The 17,657-nt window shown below is 43.3% G+C and overlaps 1 protein-coding gene across 51 annotated transcripts in view; it reads left to right on the plus strand.

Annotated features, from left to right (window-relative positions):
- The window catches only part of DAB1 (DAB adaptor protein 1), a 1,225,890-nt gene that overhangs the window by 1,069,706 nt on the left and 138,527 nt on the right, over window positions 1-17,657 (plus strand). For all 51 annotated transcript variants that reach the window (XM_021093137.2, XM_084957877.1, XM_084957886.1 and 48 more), the window contains 2 exon segments: window positions 2,710-2,849; window positions 10,857-10,955. In XM_021093137.2, coding sequence (XP_020948796.1) covers window positions 2,710-2,849; window positions 10,857-10,955 — 239 coding nt within the window.

The following is a 17,657-nucleotide window of genomic DNA, read 5'->3' on the forward strand; positions in this document are numbered from 1 at the left end:
ACAAGCCTGAGCCTTGGCATCAATCTGGGTTTAGGTCCCATTCAGTGCATCTGGACAAGTTTCTTGCCCTCTTAAACCTTCAATTTTTAGACCTGAGTAAAAGTACCTACATCTTGGATTATTTGGGGGGGCGAAAGAAGTTGGTGCATATAACATGCTTTATGTAGGATGTGATAAATGCTACCTGGTGTTGTTGTTATAATTAAACTTTGGAGGAAGTTCCAGAGAGTGAAATGTATGCTATTAGTGCCTGAAATAGTATCAGGAATTGAAAAGGCAGAGATGATATTTGGGGTGGAGTAAGATACTCTTCCCACAGACCACAACTACCAAATATTATATAATAATGCAGGGAGAGGAGTTCCCGTAGTGGCTCAGTGGTAACGAACCCGACTAGTAACCATGAGGACTCGGGTTCGATCCCTGGCCTTGCTCAGTGGGTTAAGGATCCAGTGTTGCTGTGAGCTGTGGTGTAGGTTGCAGATGCCTCTCAGTTCCTGTGTTGCTGTGGCTGTGGCTGTGGCCGGCAGCTACAGCTCCAATTCCACCCCTAGCCTGGGACCTGCATGTGACCCAGGTGCAGCCCTAATAAGACAAAAAAAAAAAAAAAAATGCAGGGAGAGGTGCCCTGCAGTGCCCATGGCAAGATGTCCATACAGCATGTGTCATGACAAATATTCTCCTCTTTTCTTTGCCCTCACTGATCCGTGAAGCTTAATTTTTACTTCGATTACACTTTCAGACTTATCATCTATGTGTTATATATACATTTGCTTTATGGAGTGCAATTCAAAGTCTTGAAGATACTAGGAGTCAGCAAAGGTGTGGTGGAAAAAATACCAAGTGGGGTGTGGGGATGACAGGTCTGGACCTGGGTCTGTGCACATGCATCCGTGCTCTCCTGCCCTCAGCATTGTGTCCTCCACATGCTTCCTTTTTTTTTTTTTTAATATTATTGGAGTATAGTCGACTTACAATGTTGTATCAGTTTTAAGTGCACAGCAAAGTGAATCAGTTATACCTATATACAGATCCATCTTTTTTTTTGCATATAGGTTACTTACAGAATTACTAAGCTAATAACAGGGGCAACAAGTCCTTTTTATAGAAACTTCCCATGTGAATCCATGCTTTGCACATACTATCTCATTTAAGTTCCTGTTCATGATAGCTCTGGAAATAGGTATTTAATCTTCATTCAACAGTTAAGGAAACTCTTGGCAGGCAGTTTAGTTGGCTTACAAGAGAGAGAGCCATGACTTGAAATGAGGATGTCTGGCCCTAAAGCTTATACCTTCTTACATACCTAGCATAATACACAGCACATTTTTGTTTGCAGTTGTCAAAAACTTGAGCTTCTAGGGGCATAGACTTTGTCTTATTCATCTGTTGCTATTTCTCTAGCATCTGGCACAGAGACCATGCCCAGTGAGGGGCGAATGAATGAAAGAAGGAAATGCAAGCTGTGTTATGCCAACAGAAAAACATTGTATGATAGCTAGCTACTGTTGGTTTTTTCTGTTTTAAGTGTGTCCTCAGATAATTCACAACCCTATGTAATGGGAAGGCCTTAGTCTGTACATCACATAGAGAGAGAGAAATGGACTGAATCATTTTCAGGGTCCTCAGCTCTGAGTTTGCCACTGATGAAAGAAGGCCTGATGGAGGAGGTATCGGAAGTTGAAGTTCATGTCATTCCAGGAGATGCGTCTCGGAACACGAGGGCCTTCCAGGTTTTAAGAATCACATGAGCAGTTTCCCAACCTGTGACTCCTTTGATGGAAGTTTGATGAGGTTAGAGATTGGAATTCCTATGTATTTTTTTTCTTCTGACGATGTGAACACAGCCAAGCTATTTGAATTCTGTGACGTTCATCTTTGTCATCTGGGAAATGGAGATGGTTAGGTCATTGTGAAGAGTAGGGGTAACGTTTCTAGACCATCTCACAAGAAATGTGCTCTGTCAACAATAACTTTACTGTCCTTATTTTATGTGGATGTGTTTGAGTTTGTGGTTAACGTGTCTTAGAAAAATATTATGCTAGTAATTATTGAGAGAGCCAGTTGCAAGACATGGGCTCACCGTACGAAGGATTGTGGAAGCCTATGTCTGTATACACATGAGTTGGCAGAAGAGATACTGTAAAACCTTTTTTTTTTTTTTGATAATTGTCGCCGGGTCATTACTTGATACAAAGCAATTACTCTGGCGTCTCACTATAAAACAGCTCATAGAATTGAGTGTAAGGAGGATCTTGGACTCTGGCCAAAGTCGTATTAAATGCTGGAAATGCCAAGGAAGCTCAGGGCTGACATTTCTCTCAGTTCATGACTCTCAGACATGAACTTGTAGTGGGTAATGATCACTGGCGATGACCTGGTGTGTCTCACACTCCATATTGGGTACGTTACCCGCATCATCCTGTTTATTGATCTTGATGCCCCTTTGGGGTTGGGTATTTCTAACTTTATTTCCCCCCCCCTGCCTGAGCAGGACTCTCCGAGAGACCTATGTAATTTACCTGAGGACTTAAAAGAAGAGAGCCAGAATTTGCATCCAGGTGTCTGACCATTCTTTTATACTTGGTCCACTGACTTGACTTTCCTAGAGCATGGATGAACCAGAGAGCAACCTCGGAGCTTTGGATCTTTAAAGCCCATGGGGCCTGAACACCTGCATATCTGAATCCTGCTTTTCTCTCTTTCCAGGTCAGGATCGCAGTGAAGCCACTTTGATAAAGAGGTTTAAAGGTGAAGGGGTCCGGTACAAGGCCAAACTGATTGGGATTGATGAGGTTTCCGCCGCTCGGGGAGACAAGTTATGCCAAGACTCTATGATGAAACTCAAGGTGCTGTGCAAACATGTTCCTTTAAATTGTGTGGGTTTGCTGTACCTGAGAGGAAGAAATGATTATGGTCATTCTGCTAAACGTGTTTTTGTTCATGTACTGGTATATTACTTTTGGTGTACGGATGACTCACTGCATTTACTTAATGGGACGAGATGTCAATCATTTGGCACATGTTTCCTGAGCATCTCGTAGGTGGAGGTGCTTTGCTGGCCCCTGTTTTACAGCGTTTGAGCATAGCACCTTTTATTCCTTTGTCTTCACTCTGCAGTGCCGGTGAAGGTAAAAGTACAAAATCTTCAAGTTGTACAGTCCTACAGATTTTATAAATTTTCCACCTCAGTTTTGAATAGGTTTTATATGTTTTGCCGTATGATGAATATAGTAAAAGATGATATGATAATAAAAAATCTGATTTTAGCCATTCTTGTGATTTCTAGTCATGTCCCCCAAATAGTTTATAATAAAAAGGAAAATATTTTTTAAAGTGATATATAACTAGATACTGATATTTGGAGATCTCACAAAGAGGTTTCTGATTGTAAGTGCTTTAAAGAAGCCTTTTCATTGAGAAATATAAGAACGAAATTGGAAAAAAATTGTAATACACAAAATAAGAAAATGATGTTATTAAATGGCCTTTAAACACACATAAAAACAAACATTGTTTGTTCCCAGATTCTCGTCTCCATGTGGTCCATGTTTCTTTTTTATTTTTGGCCATGGCTGCAGCATGTAGAAGTTTCTGGGTCATGGGTTGAACCTGTGCTACAGCAATGGCCTGAGCCACAGCAGTGACAATGCTTGATCCTTAACCCACTGTGCCACCAGGGAACTCCCCATGTTTCTTAAAGGCAATATAAAATATTAGAATAACCATTCAGCAAGAAGTCCGCAAGATATCTTATACACTTAAGACCTATAATTTAATTATTTTCCTGATTATGGAAGTCATAAAATGCTCGTGGTAAGATATTTTGAATATACAGAAGGATTCAAAGAGGAAAATTAAATCATCCACAATTCCCCCTCACAAACAAAATTAGTATCAATATTTGCGTGTGTAACTAACACGCTCTCTGTATTTTTATATACATCTGTATGTATGTATGTGAATCATGTACATATATGTACTATAATTGGAATTACTATTCATAGTTTCATATCTTGTTTCCTTTCTCACCTGATAACATGCCATGAGCATTCTTTTCATATCTTTTAATAGCTCCTGAGGACCCAGCTTGGTCAGGGTAATTTTTTTAATGTAATAAAAAGGAAAGAAATGAAGAGAGAAAAAAATAAAAGAGAAAAATGGCTGATCAAGTGCCTAGTAATATTAAATGAGGCAGTATTTATAAAACATATACCTTATATTGCCTTTTCTTGAATAGATGTTTAATAAGTCACAGCTATTATTTTTATTTATCCTGTATACATTTTCCCAACTGTTTAACATATATATCAGATGCTAAGACTGTCTGTAGTATGTAGAGCTATAGGAATCATTTTCTTTTAAAAAAAAACTCTTAATTTTCTCAACTATATATGCATTACTTCCTTTTTATTTTTTAACTGTTAAATAGCAAACTTTATTTTAATAGTTATGAATCTACTATAAGGCATACTCAAGTGATAGATATAAAAGACATTAAAACCATGATTGCACAGATAGTATCCTTGGAAGAGGTTAAAAATCATTAAACAATGTTATGAGAGTTTAGGAGAATCCAAGAATGAGCCCCCTTCTTCTGCCAAGTTCAAAGCTGAGTGATAAATAGACCAAAGAGTCGAACAGGAAGAATTCTAAATTCCAGCTTTATGGCTGATAAGTACTGGCCTGGAGGATGTGATGTCAACATGCAGTCACAGGGCATTCTTGAAAGAGACTATTCCACTTGGCTTGTGAAGAAGTTGGATAAGTGCAGCACCCCTCACCCCGCATTCATTGCCCCCTGCCCCCTGCCCCAGAGCAGCACCATGACTCCGGCATGAGATCAGACTGGAACACAGCTTCTCTACCAGCAGGCAGAATGCAGAGAGAGAACCTGCAAGGACGGAGCCACCCCCACCTCCCCAAGGAGACCCTCAGCAAGGATGGAGATATAGGTCAGGATCTTGACTCTTCCCGAAGTCGCTGCTGACTGAGTGTGAGGCTGGGCAAATGAGGATTTGCTTTTGACAGATATTAATTAAGAGGCATCAAGAGGCATTCCCTGGTGGCTCATTGGTTTGAGGATCCAGCCTTGTCATACCGTGGCTCTGGTTCCTGCTGTAGTTCGGGTTCCATCCCTCGTCTGGGAATTTTTATGTGCCACGGGCGCAGCCAAAAAATAAAGATATCAAGAAAATCTCCAATAACCTGGTTTTCCCCCAGAGCCAGAAGTCTGTTGAGGAGGAGGAAGGAGCGGATGCATCACCTCCACCCCCACCCCACTCCCAAAGCCCCAGTGGTTGCATTCAGGAGACACTGGTCACAGGGCACCTCCTGGGCCAGTTGCCTTCACAGAAGCAAGAGCGTCTCAGTGGGTGTGCGAGGAGTCGGCCTCTGTGCCCTCCCGTTCTCCCTCAGGATCAACCCTGGGCCAGGCTAGCCGGACCAGGCCTGGCTATGATTGCCAACTGGGTGTGTGTGTCCTGCAGTGAAGTGCCCCGTCTGTCACCCCTTATAACCCTGAGGTCCCCAAAGCCCTAGGAGTTTATCCTACCACAGCACAACTCCTGTCACATGCTCTGAACTAGTTAAGGGTTCTTGGCTCCCAGACAATTTTCTTTCATTATTTACAAGTTGCAGAGAAAAATCTTGACATTTCCTCTCCCAGTAGTTTTTCTTTAGGAAGCACAGCAACATAAACGATTGATTCTCTATTTGGCCACCGGCCCAGGAAAGAAAGACAAAAAAGTACAAAGTGCTAGTTAGCCTTGCAAAAAGCCCACTTGTTCACGTCAGGCCAGATGAGGAATAAATTTTTTTTTAAATCTGCTTTTCTTTGCTTGACTCCCTGAAGCTGGTGCCTCTTCCTGTCTTAGAGTTTTCTCTTGGATTTTAGAGATTTGAGAGGGATTCATAATGCGAGTTTGAGTGAGCCATTGCCTGTCTACCAGTGAAGCCTCGTTGTCATCCTGTTTTAATTTTGTCAACAAAGCACTTTATATTATCTCTCTGGATCTTAGGAGGTGTAGATATTAGCCCCCCTGTCTGGGGACTAAGAAGTCTGAGGCTCATGGAAGTTATAGGATTTGCCCCAGGACCTCATTTAATTTGGGATAAGCCGAGAATGCAAACCTAGATCCCCAGATGTCCAGTTTTTGAGAACATATAGTTTAGTGCTTAATTATATTCTGTTTTGTATCTGCATTGAATGTATCTTGGTCCCCCCGCCCCGGATTTAAGCCCCTGCCCATAGCTCCTCCCCACCCTCTGCTCTCCCATGGGCACCTTCTTCAGTGGAGTCCAGGTGTCCCGAGAATGCAGTCCTCAGGGGCAAGTCTCTGGGCACAAAGAAGGACAGTGGAAGGTATTTGTAACCCTCCCCCCCGTTTAGGGGGGAAAATTGAAACTCGGGTTGTGTTTTTTCCAAAGATCATACAGCTGGTAACTAGTAGGGCTGAGATCAGAGACGGGGTTTAGTTCATGGAGCTTTCTGGAATAGCATTCTAGGTTTTCAGCCATTCATGCTTGCAGCCTGTCGTGTTTGCACACCTGCTTGACATGTTCTATGAAGATTCCAGTCATGCCATCACATGCAGGCACCCTGCTAGGCGGGGTTTCTCAGCTGGGTATCATCTTTTCGGATTCTCATGGAGTCCCTCGGCCTGGAGAGGGCCGCCTGGCCCCTTCCTCAGGATGCTGCCTATGTGTGACCCCCTTAGGGATTCCTGCATCCACCAGTCCACATGGTGCCTCCAGCCTGTATTGCTCCACAGTAGCAGTGCTAGTCCTGGTGGTGATGGTCACTCATTATCCAAGCTCTCTGCACAGTGTATCCTTTGCTAGGTGCGGTAGGTACGTGGTTCTTTCTTCTGAGGTTAAGACGTGCGAGTACACTCAGTTCAGATTCTTCTTCACCCCTGAGTCTGGAAGCTGGTGGTTCCACTGGTTTCTCATCACTGCTCTCAAAAGAGCATCCCCCCCCCGCCAAGAGAGTTATAATGGAAAGGACCCTAACATTGGAATTTGAAAGATGACTGAATTCCCTCTGTCTTCTTAGTTTCTTGAGGTTTTGGGTGGTCACTTGACCTATGTCCCATCACAGGTAAAATAAGGGAGATAATGCCTCCTTCCCAGGATTGTGGCATCAGCTAATTTATATGACAGGTGAAAGGATGCCTACCATTTGGGAGGTACCCAAGAAAACACCTGACTCCCTAATTTCCAGGTTTCCAACAGTGACTTTATAGGTCAGGTGACTAAGTTGAGGCACAAAACCCCCCAAAGGCAGCTACATCCACATCTTCTGACTCCCCAGCAAGCCCTGTCCCCTGACCTCCATCAGGTCTACATCACAGCCATGAATAATCTGCAGGAGGTGAGACCCTGCGGCCTGCCATCTGGTGGCACTTACTTGGACTTGGTGCAGTTTTCTAGAGCTCGACTCCTTCTCTCTTGCATTTGTCCTAAGAAGCTGTACCACCAGCAGCCCCACGCAGAAGTGCTCCCAGAACATGCATGTCTGCTCTCTCCATCCCAAATTCTTCAGCCGTGTTCTGCTGGGAAGTTCTCTGATAGCCATTTGGATTCACAGGAGGCGAATCAGGGCATCATCTAGTCAGCACTACCATGTGCCAGCAATTAGTGCTGTTTGATGTTGCAAGAATTCCAAGAGCCAGGAATTGTTAGGACCCACTTAGAGACGGGGATACTGAAACTATGCTTCTTGACCAAACATGCAGCCCTCTCCCCACCATGTGCTGTATGTCCCCAAGCAAGAAGGACTTGAGCAAGAAAGGAGGCTCTCTTTCCTTGGGCACCGTCCTTACAGTGTTTCCATTTATAACTGTTCTGCTTCTTGTTCTCTTCTGCGTACCTCTGGAAGCTGAGGTTGAAGGTTAGAGGGATGACAGCATCAGCTACTGTACTCCACATCCAGCCAGCAGCACCAATTTCAAAGTCAAGTTTTCATGGGTTCAAAGCCTGGCTTGTTCGCTATCCAAGTGAACAGAAAGTCACTTCACTTTTTTGAGTGCCTTTTTTTTTTTTTTTTTTAAATGCCAGGCTCGTCTGCAACACTGAGCCCATAGAATGAATACCACAAAATTCTGAGCACAATTGAGCTTTTGTGTTCAACAGATGAATATCTCATATGCCAGAGGGTGTCACGAGGAGAAGAGATTCAGGGAGAAAGGAGGAGGTGCAGTTTGGTGTGAAGGGTGGAGGGGTCAGAGGTGGTATCTCTAATAGGGTGACCTTGAAGAGAAATGCAAGTTACCCTTGCAAAGACCTCTTCTGATCAGCCCCAATGTCCTTAAAATTGTCCCTCAGTGAATGTACGGAAAAGCAGGCAGCACACGGAGGAATCTAGAAACGTTTGAACAGGAAGAGGGGTTAAAGAGTCAGAGGACTTTAGCTTTGGGGAAGGTCATTCTCTTTAACTATTTAGAGAGTAATCCTTGGAGGAGGGATCTCATGGCAATGGGTACCAGCCCTGAAAGGCCAAAAAAGGAATACTGGGTAGGGTTATAGGAAAGGAATCCGGGCACATGTAAAGGAGTCATAACTGGGAGTTCCCCTTATGGTGCAGTGGAAACGAATCCGACTAGGAACCATGAGGTTGCAGGCTCAATCCCTGGCCTGGCTCAATGGGTTAAGGATCCAGCATTGCTCTGAGCTGTGGTGTAGGTCACAGACGCAACTTGGATCTGGTGTTGCTGTGGCTCTGGCATAGACCGGCAGCAACAGCTCCAATTAGACACCTAGCCTGGGAACCTCCATATGCCGCAGGTGCGGCCCTCAAATGACGGAAAAAAAAAAAAAAAAAAAGTCGTAACTGCCCCATTCTAAGAGTCTGGAGAATGGAAGTATAATTTTTAGCTTTCCTACCAACTCTCCGTGCCGTCTCAGGACTGTCTACCCACCTTTCTGGACATCATTTTTTTCAGCTGCCATTGGAGAGCTTTTGGACTGATTTGTTTTAAGGTTTTCTCTGGCTCTGAAATTCTGTATGTCTGCAAGTACGTAAGAGGTGCTTGAGGTTGAACAGAGAACTCCTGAGGGAGTGTGTTCCCTCCTAGTAGGAACCAAACAGGAGCTAGACCACAAACTTCAAGGGGACAGCCATTCTTTTACTAGGAGAAATGGATTTTTTATGGCATGCCTCCAGTGTAGCTGGCATTGTGCTGGCTACTTTACATACGTGTTCATTTGATTCTCTCAAACATGCAAGAAAAGTACGTATACTTGAGGAAGTAGAATTGAGAGTTAAATTGGATGCCCAAGATCACAGCCGGGAGTATAATCCAGATGTTTCAATTCCGTGGACTGCTCCCAGCACCCAGAGTGAGGAGGATCAGACACCCTCGAGAGGGTGCCCCTCTCTCTCGCCTGCCTATCATTCCTCATTCTCTTCACTGAGACCGGGGTTGAGGACAGCCCCACAGACTTTTCTCACCTGGAAATAGGAAATCATTATTATTTTAGACTTTTCTACTCCTAAAAAGCACCCAGAGTAATAACTGCTGAGAGTTGGAGTTACTCTAGCCCTCTGTGGAATCTAATAATGACCAAGGAGCCAGAAGCCTCAAAACACCTAATGCAGCGTCAGCAACAGCCCTTGAGTATAAATCCCTTGAATGGCTTCCCCTAAAATGAAGCCTGTGCTCACCTGAATTGGTCACCACAGAGGCTAATTTAAAAAGCAAGTGTCTTTACCTTTAACCTGCACTGTATCCACTTTGGAGGGGATGCTTGAGAGCACATCCTTATAACAATGATTTGCTGAGTATCCCCTGCCCTGCAGGGACTGTCCTGGGTACCAGGGGTGGACAGAGGAACATACTCATACGTACGTTTTGTGCCATTTACTGTTTCATGGACACATACGCATGTCTTCAGTTTCTAAAAAATGTGAAAAGTCAGGGAAGCGTATTTTCAAGACATGAGATGCACTTCGTAGGTACTTTCTTTGAAAGCACAGGAAGGATGGGGAAGTGGTAGAGGAACATACAAAAGTGGAGGGGGGACTGGGGACCCCAGATAGATGACTGCGATAATCACACTTTTTCTAAACAAAATTGAGACATTCCATCTGGCAATGATTGTTCATTTCTTTCTAATCTCCAAAATTAATTTGTGTGAAAACGTTCCCTGGAAGTATAAAATGAAAATTGCATTTAGAGAAGTTCCCATAATGGGTCAGTGGTAATGAACCCAACGAGTATCCATGAGGATTCCGGTTTGATCCCTGACGGTGCTCAGTGGGTTAAGTATCTGGCATTGTTGTCAGCTCCAGTGTTGGTCGCAGATGTGGCTCGGATCCTGTATGCTGTGGCTGTGATGTACATAGGCTGGCAGCTGCAGCTCTGATTGGACCCCTGGCCCTGGAACTTCCCTATGCTGTGGGTACAGCACCCCCCCACACAAAAAAAAGGCAAAAAAAAAAATCACATTTAGAAATATATTCCATGATTCACCTTTATTTAAAGGGTCAAAACCATATCCAATAACAAAACCTAGTGAAGGGAGTGATGAGAAGACCATATTGGGTTTCTCCTGGGGTCTCAAAATTCTTAACCCAGCATCTAGGCACAAAGTAGGCATTCTGTGAATCTTGGTTCATCAAATGAATCAGAGTTCATATACCTATTTATACAGCATTAGCACAGTGAGGACAGCAATTGTCCTAAAATATCAAGAGTATGCAAGCCCATTGGGGAAGGCAGCATGGAAGGGGGAGGAGGAAAAGATGTGTCTTGTTGGTGCCATCAGTTGATGGTATCCGGCAGGCCTTTGGGACCAGAGGGAATTTTCAAATGAAAACACAAAAGTAAAAACCACATCCTTCCTTTCAACAGGGCGTTGTGGCTGGCGCTCGTTCCAAAGGAGAACACAAACAGAAAATCTTTTTAACCATCTCCTTTGGAGGCATCAAAATCTTTGATGAGAAGACAGGGGTAAGTAAAAGAATCACATGGCATATGGTGAAATTGACTCCATTGACAGATGTGCCCTTAAGAGCCTCTCCTCTCTGGGCAGGAATATCAAACAAGCATAAAAACACATAAAGCAACTGACAAACTTGATCAACTCTGATCATCCATCAAAGGGAGGCTCTTCCCTGACTTGGCCACAGTGTGACTGCACCATGTTTCTTATTGTGTAATTGGGATGAAAGTGTCACGCGGTCCTGGAAGTGTAATGGGAGATTGATGTGCTTTGAGGAGCGGAGGGTCATGTGACAGCTTAAGTTAAATTTCTTTGTGTCTTGGCACCTTTAATGACATACATCCTAGAGAGAGACACATGGGGGTCTTCTGACTTGGTCAAAGCATCCAGACTCTGTTGAGTTTAACCTGTGGTACCTTGCAGCTGCTATCATCAAAAAGAATAAATGGAGTTTTCAGTCTTAAAAAAAAAAATCTATCACTGCCTGGCCAGGAAGTGTAAGGGCTGATACCTTTGCTGAACCCACTGAAGAAATGGTTTGTGTTTGTAGCAACCTCCCAGGAGCAATTAGATTTCACGCGTATCCCCAGGACTTGCCTGGCATTGTTGGCCTTCTTTGCTGATGATAAAGAAAAAACAGGAAAACATTCTGTGATTTGTTTTGTCCAGAAAGCCAGAGTCAAGTGGACATGTTTTCCCTTTATTCTTTCAGTACATTATAGTTTCTATAAACACCTCCGCCTATATCACTTCCTTTGAACTTCACAGATTATTTACTGTTCACTGTGTAAACAATACTCAGCTCGCCAAGTTATCTAACTGTAGTCATTTGCATCATAATTTTCTCCCCTTTTTTTCTGGTTCATATTAGGATACCATACGGGGAGTAGGATGATAATTTAACATTTAATTTAAAATGGATTTTCTTAAAAGTTACTCCTGAGTAGCTAAGAATAGTGCAGATATTTTTACACCCATGTTCACACCATGTGCATAACAGCATTATTCACAATAGCCAAAAAGTAGAAGCAATCTAACTGGCCCTTAATGGATGAATGGATAGACAAAATATGGTATCTACCTGCAGTGGAATATCATTCAGCAATAAAAAATGAAGAAAATTCTGACATAAGCTACAACACGAGAGGCATTATGCAAAGTAAAATAAGCCAGGCACAAATAGTCAAATGCAGTAGGATTCCACTTAAATGAGGTATCTAGAGGATTCCGATTCATACAGACAGAAAGGAGGGTGGTGGTGGCTGGGTGGGGTCGGGGGGCAGTGAAGAGTTCGTGTTTAATGCGTATGGATTGAAATGTTTGGGAAGAGGAAAACACTGCCGGCGACGGATGGACATGATGGCTACACAACAAGTGCATGTAGATTATACCACTGAACTGGAGACTTCAGAATGGTTATAGTGATGAATTTTATGTTACGTGTATTTTACCACAATGAAAAAATAACTAGTAACAGTAACTCCCATTTGGTGAGTACCTGCTCTGTATTAGGTACCTGTTAGTTGCTTTGCAGTTTCATACCTGTGAGAGTCCTGTGAGAGAATAATGATACCAATGACTGCATCAGGCACATCATATGTTCCAGGCATTGTTGTAAGCCCTTTGTAAGTACCAGCTCACTTAATCCTTGAAACAACCCTATGAGGTAGATACTGCCATTATCTCCATTTGATAGTTGAAGATATTCAGGAACGAAACAGATAGGTAACTTGCCAAAGGTAGGTGGTAGTGGAGACAGGGTTACAACCTAGACAACCTGGCTTATAGAATTGGCATTTAACCAAGATGTCTGTAATCTCTCAGACTACATGACTTTTCTCATATACACCCAGCATGTAGGAGGCAGAGCTGGCATTGACCCTCCAGTTGGCTTGAGTCAAAAATCAAAGCAGTTGACCTCTGTTTTATAGGGAAAGGTGGCTCTTCTTGGGATGCTCAGGTAAAAGGGAGTTTAGAATGAGACAGAAGCATCAATAGTCAGGGGGCTTGAAGGCTTCAAGACAAAGACCCTAGTGCACGTCTCTTATGCCTTAATTAAAGTATGGTTTCTGGGAAACAGGAAGTTTTTCTTTTTCCCTGGGCAGACGGTAGCTTGGAGACCGGTGCTCAGTGTTGAACCCTGCATTTTAGAACGGGTACAGTCAAATCGGAGAACATCCTGATGAAGACACCAGGGGACTGAAAGCAATGCGGGGCCGACACCTCTTCACACAGATGTGGCTTCGCGGGATCCTGTGTAACACACAGGAGGCAGAGAGCTCTGGGCTTGTAGACACTTGGAGGATAGTGTTGACTTTTTAGCATCCTTCATGGGTGGGCGCCGAGGAGTATGGATCAAACCCAACTGAGGGATACGTTCCCAAAGCTTTGTGTGCCCCAATGTGTGTCATCATCTTTAGTCTCCTCCCAAGTCCATGCCCATTCATCACCATGATGTTGCATCACCAAAGGGACTGGAGTGAGACAGTGTATCTGTTACTTTATGTCATCCAGTGCCGTGTCTTGGGGCTTTGTTCTTCTGTCAGGTACCCCACCATCGAATAGTCCTAATCACCAAACTTTAGCTAATGAGGAGCAGTAGTTTATATTCTTTACCTGTATCTAAATCCTCCCTCAAGGAGTTCCTGTCATGGCTCAGTGGTTAGCGAACCCAACTAGTATTCATGAGGACACAGGTTCAATCCCTGGCCTTGCTCAGTGGGTTAAGGATCCGGCATTGCCATGAGCTGTGGTGTAGGTCATAGATGCAGCAGCTAGGATCCTGCATTGCTATGGCTGTAGTGTAGACCAGCAGCTATAGCTCCAATTAGACCCCTAGCCTGGGAACCTCCATATGCCTCAGGTGCAACCCTAAAAAGACAAAAGACAAAATCAATCAATCAATCAATCAATCAATCCTCCCTCAAGACTAGCTAAACCGGCCCCAAAGACAGATACCACCCAAACCTTATAATATGATTTTTGATGCTTTGGACACAAAGAGAACAATCATAAAATCATTATTTCAGCTCAAAGCCCTTTGGTGTTGTGGGAAAAAAATGCCATACCCGAGTGGAGAATCAGGAGGAAGGCCGTTAAATGCTTTTGTCTGGCTTAGTCTGCTCCAGTTCTGTTTGATTAGCATTAGGTCCCCTGTCCCTGGGTTTCTGCATCCTTAGCTAGTTAATTTGTCTCCACACAGGTCCGGGGAAAACTGGTGCAGAGGAGCATATATTTAAGCCTGAAGCAGAGAAGAGGGTGGGGCTGGACATTCCCTTATTAATCATGTTCATCTCTCCCAAGAGTCATTCAGTAGAGGAATTGCCGTCGTGGTGCAGCGGCAACGAACCTGACTAGGAACCATGAGGTTGTGGGTTTGATCCTTGACCTCGCTCAGTGGATTAAGGATTTGGCGTTGCCCTGAGCTGTGGTGTAGGTTACAGACAGGGCTTAGATCTGGCGTGGCTGTGGCGTAGGCCAGCAGCTACAGCTCCGATGGGACCCCCTAGCCCGGAAACCTCCATATGCTGCAGGTGTGGCCCTAAAAAACAAAAAACAAAACAAAACAAAAAAAGAGTTGTTCAACAGAAGGAGGAGCTGACTTCAGTGTGAGTCAAGAAAGAGAACCCAGACCAGGTGACAGGAGTTTCTGGGAGGCATTTTCAGTTTGTAAGTATGGAAAATTTCCCTCTCGCCAGAGTTAGATGGACCACTTTCTGTGCAGGTGAGTTCCCCATCCCTAGGAGGATTCAGGCAGCAAGCAGGTGATGGGGATGCTGTGGAAGGAAGGCGAATAGAGGATGAGGTATTGACCAAAGTCGCAGCTAAGCGCATTCCTGAGATCAGTTTTAATATTCTGTTCCTCCCTTAAAGGCATCCCTATTGATGTGATTTATCTTCAGATAAAGGGAGGTTTTTCAAAACACCATTGGAGATTATAAGCAGGAAGAGTTTAGGGAATCTTTGTCATCACCCAGCAGGAGACCGACTGAATTGTGCAAGATAAGAATCTAAGTGAAATGTTTTGTCCTACATATCAAAGAAATGGAAAACTGGGTCTTTGTCATTTGGAATGACAAATCTTAGTTGTTTATCATGTCTAAAGTATTCCTTCTCAAGCTTGGCTGCACTCTTGTTGTTTTTTTTTTTTTTTTTCCCAAAACCAAAAAAAGAAACATTAGCAGAACGTGACAATAGCTAGAATTCGAAAAATCCAAAAGCTGTCAAAAATATTTTGATCCCAATTAAAGAGACCCTTTGCAGCAATTTACACCTTGTCTTGAATTTCAAAGGGCTCTTGATCCCAATCCTTACATGAGGAAATTTTGCTTTATTATTAGTATATCACAGGGAGTAAATCAATATCGAAAGCTGTTCATATTTTCAGATACGTAGGTATTGCTAACATGTCAAAAGGATCAGCGAGAATGCAGGAAATGTCACATAGAAACTCACTGTTATTATTAATAGGAGGAGCCGTAGCAAATCTGGAGTAGAATGTACATCAGTATGTTACCAGATCCTCAAATCAGACCAGTGGGCACCAAAGTGGAAGTGATGTCATCTTCATTTCGCAGAAACCGAGATTCTGGGAGTGTCCCTGACTTGGCTGGAGACTCACAACAGACCTCCCAACCCCAAATCTTGTGTCTTTTTAGGGAAAAAGCATTACCTTTCTCCCCATTTTCAATTCTGTTTCATAGAATTACTGTAATTTGTGCCGTGAAAAATCATAATGATTGCAGGAGCCTATAGAGAAGTCTGTTTCTCAGGATAGAGGGCAGTGGTCTGTATCAGCTTTTCAAGATACAGCAGCATCGCATTCCCACAATCGCAGGTGAATTTTGCTTGTTTACTTAGTGTAGCCAACCCTGATTTGGCACTGTTATGTGTACCCTTCTAAGGACATCAGAGCAGTTCTGTGAAGTTGCTGCTCTTATTAGCATCCTTTTACAGATGAGAAAACTGAGATCCAAATAATTTACACAGCTCACAAGAGGCAGAGCTGAGATTCAAGCCCAGGTAGTCTGGTCCAGGGTCCTTATAAGTATCATTGACAATAACATACCTTTCGTAGTGTGTTTGGGCTGCTATAACAGCTTATAAACAACAAACATTTACTCCTCACAGTTTACAGAGGCTGGAAGTTTCAGGATCGTGGCCCCAATATTTGATGTCTGGTGAGAGACCACTTCCTCACAGGTGGTGCCTTTTTGCTGGGTCCCCGCCTGGTGCCCCTTTTATGAGGGCACTAATCCCATTTATGAGGTCTCTACCCTCAGGACCCGATCACTTCGTAAAAGCCCCACTTCCTGCTACCATCCCTTTGAAGGTTAGAACTTTAGTATATGAATTTGGGGATATAAACATTTTATATATATTTTATATATATATATTTATATATATATTTTTATATGTATGTTTTTATATATATTTTTAATATATATTTTATATATATATTTATATATAGTATATGTATTTATATATATGTATTTTATATATATATATTTATATATATATTTATATTTGGACCATAGCAACATCCAAGATAGTAAAGATTTCCTATGATATGTATTAGAGCAGATTCAGTATTACCCCTTAGTATCACCACTATTCACTTTCATTCTGATGAGCGTTCCTGGGTGCAGATAAAAGAGGTGGAGTTATAACTGGGCCTGTCTTGTGGGTAGAATGTTGGCAGTGGAACCAGTAGATGGTCGGTCAAGAGCATATTGGATGCCTATTCTGTGCCATGCGATGCTCTTCTTTCCTGAGGATTCAAAGACGAAGAAAATACATCCTTGCCCCTGAGCCACTCAGTGTCTGATGGTGAAACCAGACTCACCAAGTGAACTGACAGCTGCTAAGACACAGGTGTGAATGGAGTTGTCAGTCCTCAGCGGATGGAGACTGAGCTTCGCTAGGAATATTCCGGACCGTGTTCCCAGAAAAGAGCACACTTATTGGCAGTGGAGGAGTGAGCTGGAGAGGACCACATAAGCAAGTCAGGGGAGAAAAAAAAAAAAAAAACATATTTCTAAATGTACAAATGTCTGAAAGAGAAAGATATATGGGTTTGTTCCTTCTTCCTTTTAGGAAATGATTGTTGAATACTTCTGTCAACACTCAGATGAATGAAGCTGTATCTTTTTGCTCCTCACTGTTCTCTCTCTGGCTAGCACATACATGATGTCCTCATAGCAGGTGCTCAGGAGTACTGCATAGACGATAAAATGACTTTAGTGATTGCCAATCAGCACATGTACCCAGAACTAGGGCATGGCAGTGAAGAGGTGGAGAGCGACGCAGGATTGAATGGTATCCCTCATAATAGAGGGGTCATGATGTTTTAAATGCAGTGGCTGCACTTACATTTCAGGGTTGACTTAATCATTTATTTCTCACTGAAGACCAGATATCACCCTCTTTGCATGTCCCCCAAAACAGGACTGTTCTTCACCTTGTTCTCACTGGATGTTTTGAGTGGGACTGGGGGAGAGCAGCTGAGAAGGGGCAAGGGAAATTGGTCCTCGGGAAGGTGACGGGGAGGACGGTAAAGGGGCTGCAGAGCAGGATGCTGGGACCTGCGACGTTGTCATCCTGAGAATCATGGCAGCAGTGCACAAGACTCTCTCGAGAGGCTGGCTGTGATGACTAACCTGAAAGCAGGACTCTATGGCTTCTAGCAGTCTTTTAGCAGTCTTTCCTGG

Source organism: Sus scrofa, chromosome 6 (genome assembly GCF_054392235.1).
Source record: "Sus scrofa isolate SSC_HxYL_T2T_F1_AM1 chromosome 6, Sscrofa_HxYL_maternal_Yorkshire_Landrace_v2.0, whole genome shotgun sequence".
NCBI lineage: Eukaryota > Metazoa > Chordata > Mammalia > Artiodactyla > Suidae > Sus > Sus scrofa.